The sequence below is a fragment of the Gobio gobio genome, assembly GCF_949357685.1.
Source record: "Gobio gobio genome assembly, chromosome: 22".
NCBI classification, from domain to species: Eukaryota; Metazoa; Chordata; class Actinopteri; order Cypriniformes; family Gobionidae; genus Gobio; species Gobio gobio.
Window position 1 is genome coordinate 26,232,882 of NC_137118.1, and position 8,316 is coordinate 26,241,197.

General features: G+C 43.0%; 1 protein-coding gene across 1 annotated transcript; it reads right to left on the reverse strand.

Annotated features, from left to right (window-relative positions):
• Positions 1-2,825: 2,825 nt before the first annotated feature.
• On the reverse strand, positions 2,826-7,847 carry LOC307119123 (uncharacterized protein; the record flags this gene model as incomplete). The annotated part of the gene is made up of 9 exons (XM_079805203.1): positions 7,452-7,847; positions 6,929-7,024; positions 5,013-5,123; positions 4,648-4,854; positions 4,383-4,478; positions 3,972-4,235; positions 3,688-3,782; positions 3,477-3,527; positions 2,826-3,245 (listed from the first exon to the last, which is right to left on the reverse strand). The coding sequence occupies exons 1-9, from the start codon at positions 7,483-7,485 to the stop codon at positions 2,826-2,828; spliced, it is 1,374 nt and encodes a 457-aa protein (XP_079661329.1). The 5' UTR covers positions 7,486-7,847.
• Positions 7,848-8,316: the final 469 nt, after the last annotated feature.

Below are 8,316 nucleotides of genomic sequence, written 5' to 3' on the forward strand. Positions count from 1 at the left end.
AGGCGATCACGGCGGCCGCGGGACCTGGGGGTAAGAACAGCGAGGTGAGAGAACGGAGCGGGGAGCATGAGGAGCGACAGAGACGAGAGAGTGGAGAGAGGAGAAAAAAAAAAAAAATAAATAAAATTTCTGGTCCGGTTCCCAGACACACTGCCGCTCGGTCCTCAGCCAGCCGAGAGGCTCTTCCTCGCGGTGCCATGCGGTGGTACTGGACGGCCGGTGGACGGCTCGACACTCCTCCGCCCCCTGGCGGTGGCTCCTCCTTCTGAGGGCGGCCGGAAGCGAGTCCCCGTCCCGCGCTCCCTGCTCCTCCCCAACCTGGCGGACGGCAGCGCTCCGGCTCCTCCCCAATATGGCGGGCGGCAGCAGGCTTCGGCTCCGGGCAAGCGCTGGGGACTCCTTCGCCCCCTCGCGGACGGCAGCCACCCCACCTCGACCCAGGGGCACGGCAGCGAGCTCTCCGTCCCACCGACCTTCATCCGCTCCAGCACCACCGCTTCGGGCAGCCGCTCGCGGACTTCTCTCCTCCGCGCTGCCCGAACTCCGCGGCACCGCGATCCCCCTCAGCTGCGAGGGCTCTTCGACAGCGTGTCCCTCCTTCCTCCCGGGTTTCGGCACCACTGTAGTAAACGTTGTTTGTACGGGAAGAAGGAGGCGGGAACCGGCGGACAATCAAAACATTTAATCAAAATAAAATGGCGGCGACAGCCCCTCACGGTCGACTGCCGCCTACATACAAACAAACACAAAATGAAAATAAAAAGCTGCAGCCCCTCACGGACGACTGCAGCGAACACAAAATAAAACATAACACAAAATCCAGGCCTGGTCCTCTCTCGTCCCTCACTGTCGTCGCTCCTCCTTTATAGTCCCTCACTCCTCCGCGAGGGCCGAGATCACTGCGGCGCGCAGCTGGCGCTCATCCTCCCTGATGAGCGCCGCCTCGTCCCGCCCTCACGGTCCCTCGGCCTCGCCACAGTGTCTATAATGTAATATGCTAAACTGACTTTATTGCGGGTGCGGGTCGGGCGTCGGTTCTATTTTAAGCGGGTCGGGTCGGGTGCGGATTTTAATTAGTGCTGTTGTCGGAGAAGGGGTCGGATGCGGTTTTAAGCACTGCGGGTACGGGCGGGTGCGGGTTTACAAAATCGGAGCTGTGCAGGACTCTGTTCTAGACAATAGCATTTTATATGGTCTGATTTTATGGTAGGTATTGAACTTAATGATATTAAACTACAGTGTATGGAAAAGAGAAATCAAAATTTGTATACAAAAAAAAATAAATACAATTTGCCATGTGCACCAGGAAAGACAAATTATAAACTGAAGAAGTATGCCTGTCATTCAGTATGATAAGCATTTCAATAAAACAATTCATATAATTCATATTTTTGAATAAATAGCTTCTGTGTTTAAAATTGCCCTGTGTATAATGAGCTGGTGGGTTTATGGTGAGGTGTGTTGCACACCGGGTGTGATGGGCCGCTTTGTGCCAGAAAGTCCAGGGCCACTTTTTTGCCCCAGTCCACCCCTGCTTTCCAGTGTCTTCATGCGCAGGAAGTTGTGCAACACACATGTGGCCTTCACACACACCTCTGCAACCTCTGGACTGGTTGCAATGACACGGGCGGTACATCCGCCACCAAGCTGAGAGGATGCCAAAGGCGCACTCAACTACCAACCTAGCCCGGCTGAGGCGGTAATTGAACACCCTTTTCTCTGGTGGGATGTGATGTCCAGGGTATGGCCGCAAGAGGTTGGTCATCAGTGGGAAGCCCTCATCCCCGGCAGATTGACCATTATTTGGCTTGACACCGGAGTGGTCTGGATCAGGTGATGATGGACCAGGATCGGCTTGGGTTCCTGTCAGGTCAGGGTTGGACTTCTGGTCAAGTCTCGAGCTCAAGCCCTCCACCAAGGACAGCAAGTGTTATCTCCTATCCAATACAAAGATTATATGAACATGTGAACTCATGAATGTTTTTTTTTTTTTTAGCTGATTTACAACAGAACTGAATTCTTGCAATTGCATCACTAATTGTGTTATTTTCCTGTTTATTACTGTGAAGCTGCTGTGAAACAATCTGTATTGTATAAAGCGCCGTATAAATGAAGCTGACTTGACTTGACTATAACAAGAACATGAACACAAATTTGAAAACCTCACTACAAATAATCCAGAATTGAAGATAAATGATATTAATCCTACTCTGTCTGTTACACTACCTCACACCTGAAATCACTGATCGAGTGAATCTCCTGAACTTCTCCTGAACTTCTCCAGATCATTTCTATCCATTCATGTTGTAACACCTGCTCTAACGTCGGCCGTTTCGTTGGATCCCGGGCTAGGCACTGGCTAATCAGATCACTGCATTCTGTACACATTTTATTAAGGAGAGAGCTGGTTAGTCATGATGACCATGTGACACGAATGTTGGCAATTATGAAAACAGCATCTGGTGAACTATAAACTGAATGCATTTCAACTTGAAACATCTTACATACTTCACCTTTACCTGTTTCTAAACAGAGCCTTTGCTTTATGTGTGTGTGTTTATCGATATTCTTCACTCACCTTTGGATAAGTTGGAGTTCTGAAATGTAACTTTGGCCTGTGTGATTTCCGTTCTATTGCCAAAGGGAGAACGTCCGTTAACCATCAGGTACAACAACACCCCTAGAGCCCAGACATTTGCTGGGACGGCGTGGAATCGAGATTCTGTGAAGACTTCAGGTGGGCAGTAAGAAGGTAATCCTGTGAGCAAGACATTTTTGCACATTGTTGAGCAATTTCTTCAAAGCATCAAATAATCAGAAAGTCACTACATCCAGGTTTCCACACTCCAAAAATACTCACCACGGTATATTTTTGTCTCGTAGCCATCACCACTAAGTAGCTGACCGCAGCCAAAGTCGATCAGCTTGAGCTCTAACGTGTTTGTCTTCACCAGGAAATTCTCTGCATGAACGTCATTATGAAAAACGCCATGCTCGATGCAGTGCTGTACCGCCAGCGCAGCCTGTCGCAGGATGACCCGTGCTGTTGTTTCATCCAGTTGACACGAATGACGAATGATGAAGTCCAGCAAGCTCTCGCAGGGGTCAGGGAACTCCATTATGAGAACGAATGTCCGAGGATGTTCAAACCAGTCGTACAGTCGGACGACGTAGGGGCTTATGGGTTCATGCCTCATCATTAGCAGCAGCGCCACTTCTGTAACGAGAGGTTCGGGATGCCCGGGCTAGAGAAAAGTAGTAGACAGAAGGTTAGCTGGGTAAAAATCTGAAGAAAACCTATCATTTTTAAATGTACTTTTCTTTGATCTTTACAGACACGATCATCAGAGCCTTTCCAGGTTTATTGATCTATTACATTTACACCTAATGCTTCCTACAGGTGTATTGACTACAGTAATCAGCACTTAAACAACAAACAGCACTTAAACAACAAATACAACTTTTGACCAACTTACAATATCAAGATAACGATCATTGTCAATCTTGTGCATCTGCTTGATGGCAACCTGCAAAAAAAAAAACAGCGTTCAATAACGGTATTCAAGCGCCTGACTTTGCACATAACATTTACGATTTGAGCATCTAAGTATTAACCCATCTGTATTAAGAATGTTTTGATGCATGCAAGAGCAGAAATGTTTGTACAATTCAGCAAGATTGCTTTACCTTTTTGCCATCAAACTTCCGTGTTCCCTTGAACACTCTCCCAAAAGTTCCGGATCCAATCATCTCTCCCACGTTATAGAGAGTCTCAAAGGAGTCTGAAAAACAAAATATGAGAAATGTATGAGCTTGCAAACAAGACGATAATAATACTGTTTAAAACAATGTTGGAGAAATAATGTCTTTAATAATTTTAATAATAAATAATACTTTTACTTTAAAAAAAGGTTCCCAGTAAAATGAAATCCAATGTGACTGTACACTGCCCAGCCTTATTTCAGTCTCACCTGTTGAGCTCGTGTTCACCGGTGAAGCCTCCATAAGGCCATTTGAAGTCTCCGTTGGCTCGACGGGAACTTGACCTGGCAGCGGATGGCACATCCACTCTTCGTCGCTCCAACTGCCCTGTTCGTTTCGGCTATCCGATCTATCGCCACTCCACCTCCAATCGACGATGTACGAGCCTCTGCTGCTAAGGCTCAACGACTCTCTGCAGAACCGCCTCACTGTATTGTCCTCAGAGAGGGACAAATATGATGTGGACATGATGCCTGCTGAAGACATTTTTAATAATATTAATAATCAATGTCAGTGGTGAAATTGTTACTTTATGTTTTATTTTTTTCAACTTTCTATTTTCAATGACACATTATTTTGTTAACTGAGCCATAACTTGTGTAATAAAAGCCTATTCTGACCTCTGCGAAAGCCTTTAGATGGAGTGGACGGACGTCCATGATCATCTGGGCTCTGCCGGCTGCCGCTCTGCCACTCTCTCTTCCTGTCAGTCCGACCTGTTGGCACAGAAACAGAAAACTCAGAAGACAGAAGCGCTAAATGTGTAGGAAGCTCCTGGATCTGTGATTGCTAGATCCTTTGTTTTATATTAAAAATATCAGTGCAAACAAGACGATAATAATTCTGTTTAAAACAATGTTGGAGAAATAATGTCTGCAGATTGACCATTATTTGGCTTGACGCCGGAGTGATCTGGATCAGGTGATGATGGACCAGGATCGGGCTCTGGCTCCAGATCCGCTGGAGGAACAAAAGACTCCACAACATCCACATCACTGAGACAACAGCAGAGGAGCGAGCGCCTCACAGCCTTACACACGTTCCTGAGGAAAGAACGAACTCGTTTCCTCTTCTTACATTCTGTGGGTTTTTCTGAAATGAAGAAAACAAAACTGAATGATTAGAAACATCTCTGACGTCCAATTAGGCAGTGATAAAATGACATAACTTACGTTTTACTTAAAAAAAAGGTCACCAGTAAAATGAAATTCAATGTGACTGTACACTGCCCAGCCTTATTTCAGTCTCACCTGTTGAGCTCGTGATGTACGAGCCTCGGCTGCTAAGGCTCAACGACTCTCTGCAGAACCGCCTCACTATATTGTCCTCAGAGAGGGACAAATATGATGTGGACATGGTGCCTGGTCAAGACATTTTTAATAATATTAATAATCAATGTCAGTGGTCACATGAAATTGTTATTTTCAATGACACATTATTTGTTAAAGGGTTATTAGTTCACCCAAACGCCGGCGCTACGTCATATTCTCGCGCATGCGTCGTGGAGGCCTACACGGAAGACAAGAAGAGGTTGAATAAAGGCGTTATTTTGATTTTTTTTTTGGCACAAAAACTATTGACGTCGCCTCGTAAAATTATTGTAGAGCCACTGTGGTGAGATGGACTTTGTAACGACATTTTAAGTGCCTTTTATGGGTCTTGTGAGTGTAAATGTACCAGGGTTTTTCCTACATTGAAAATTTTTTGGCGGCCGCCAAAACAAATTTTTGTCCCGCCAAAGCTTTATTTGATGAGCTATTGTGATTTATGAATGATGTAGAATAGATGCTGCGCTTGTAACTGAGTGACAGAGAGACGATCAGAGCTCCTCCCTCGCTCGCACTCTCTCTGTCTTCAAAATAAGCATTCTTAGCTTTCTAATATTTCACATATTACGTTAATAAAAATCAAAAGGTCGGAAGACCGAATCCATGTTGCACGTGGCGCTATCAGACGATGTTTTCCTTTCATTGCCGCTGGGTGTGAAATGCGCTCAAAAAACATTGACTGATTCTCGGACCAGCTGACATAAAGCATACTTTCAATAAACGGGAAACAAATCGTGTCCAGTTATGAAGTGTTTTCTGTGTGTTGACAAATCTTTCGCGATGTTCTAACAGACGGGATTCGCACACAACGCGTCTGCTAATGTCCGATTCGCAACCTAATGAACCGAATCATTTTAACGACTGGTTAGAACAACTGATCTGTCCAACACTGAACTAACGAATCAGTTTAAATTTACTCAGAACACCTGAAATGAGAACACAAGTGTGCTTACACAATTTAGCAAGAGTGGGTGTAAGAGTTAGTTTTAATTATCCAGTCTTTCAGCTTATTTATGTTCATAATGTGTAGTAAAATAAATAGCCTATAAATCACTTAGTTTAGACTGTGAGGTGAACCCAGAACAAAGTTGTTGTTAGCTAGCTGATAATTTTATGAAATTGTATATGGCAGAAAATTAGGCTATTTGTTCATTTTTTAAAAACTACTTTTTAATATTGATATGATTATATACCAAAACAATTATCAGTAAATAGTGTAAAAATGAGGAACAAAAACAAACATCAAGGTATCCCACATGAAGAAATACTATAGTATATTATAGTAAAATTACTATAGTGTTTTTGAGCCATACTATAGTAAAGATACTACAGTAAATTGTAGTATATTGTATTATATTATAGTATTTACTACACTTTGTTTATTTACTGTAGTATATTTACTATAGTACAGTTCATTTACTAGAGTAATTTTACTATAATATACTATAGTATTTTTTCATGTGGGATCAAAATAAGATAAGCAAAAGTTACAAACTTTCTTTGAATTTATTTAAAATGTATTGTCAGTATTGCGCTTGCAGATCATGTGGGTAGGGGACTTTTTTTACTGTGCGTGCGTGTGTCATGTCTGTCAGCCACCACCGAAGACCATTTTTGACCCAGGAAAAACCCTGTGTACTGAATGCCAATGGAGGCCTATCTGAGGCCTTCTCAGCCATCAGCTTTCAACAAAAAATATCTTCATTTGTGTTCCGAAGATGAAGGTCTTAAGGGTGTCGAACGACATGAGGGTGAGTAATTAATGACATCATTTTCATTTTTGGGTGAACTAACCCTTTAACTGAGCCATAACTTGTGTAATAAAAGCCTATTCTGACCTCTGCGAAAGCCTTTAGATGGAGTGGACGGACGTCCATGATCATCTGGGCTCTGCCGGCTGCCGCTCTGCCACGCTCTCTTCCTGTCAGTCTGACCTGTGGGCACAGAAACAGAAAACTCAGAAGACAGAAGCGCTAAATGTGTAGGAAGCTCCTGGATCTGTGATCTGGGTCTGGTCTGGCAGCGTATCCTGGGGGCCAGTTGCATAAACTAAGCCATTACGTTAAGACAGTGTCTTAAGATCTAGTATGAGCCACTAGCAGTTAGGCAAGTCTATGTTTTTATGTAACTGATTTAAAAAAATGTATGAACAGTCTTAAAGAAAAAAAATGTATGTCTAACTTGTAAGACTAGTCTTAACGGTTTATGCAACCGGCCCAGGCCTGATCACGGTCATCAGAACACTGTCTGTCTCCAAACCTCCTGACCAGCCGTCTGAGAGAAAGCAGCTCTCCTGGATATGGAGCGGCCCGAGGCTGAAATATTTCAGTAACATAACATAACTAACGTTAAAGCACTCACCTTCTCTTTCACCCATCATCTTCGCCATCGACATCCTCCTGCAATCTGGAACAAAAACAATACAAAACACAAAACAAAACAAAACAACACACAATACAATACAATAAACTCTCCTCAAAAATACTCCTCCAAAAAAAAAGAAAACAAAAACAAAGAATTAATCAAACTCGACACTCCTAAAATAAGAAAAGAACAATAAGATAAAAGTATCTACAACTCAAAAATGTAACTCTGTAAAGGATATCTCCTGCGATGTTCTTCCAGAATAAAAGTCTCGTCTCCTCCAAACAGCTTCAAAATTTCAAGGTCAGCACAGAAAATATTCTGCAAAAGTTTGTGAAATCGCCTCAGTCGTCTCTCTCAACAACAGATCAACAACACAATCGGTGCGTGTCTGAGTCTGCGTCAGAATTCATAACAGGCGTCGCCATAGCAACTAAAACGTGAATCATTCATATGAGCGGAGCCGTGAGCGCGCATCGATCTGAACACATTTATTGAATAGTTACAAACTTCATTTGGACGTTTTCTTTATTAAAAAGTTTGAACCTGTTTCATTGACTCAGTTCAAAACTTTGATTCAGTGATTCCTCTGCATCATCATCACTCAGAAATGCTAGATGTCTGTGCATGCATCAAAATGTGTTGGTAAATACTTTGATTTATTTATTTTTACTATATTTTTGCATATGAATAAAAAATATTAAATAATGTTTCCTTGTATTAGTTTAACCTCTCAATCCGCAGTGGTGCATTAAAGGATTAATGAAATGATAAATTATTAATTTAATGCTTCATTTAGCATTTAATTAAATGCTAAAGGACCGGCCACTTAAACATCAGCATAATAAATGCAGTTACTCAT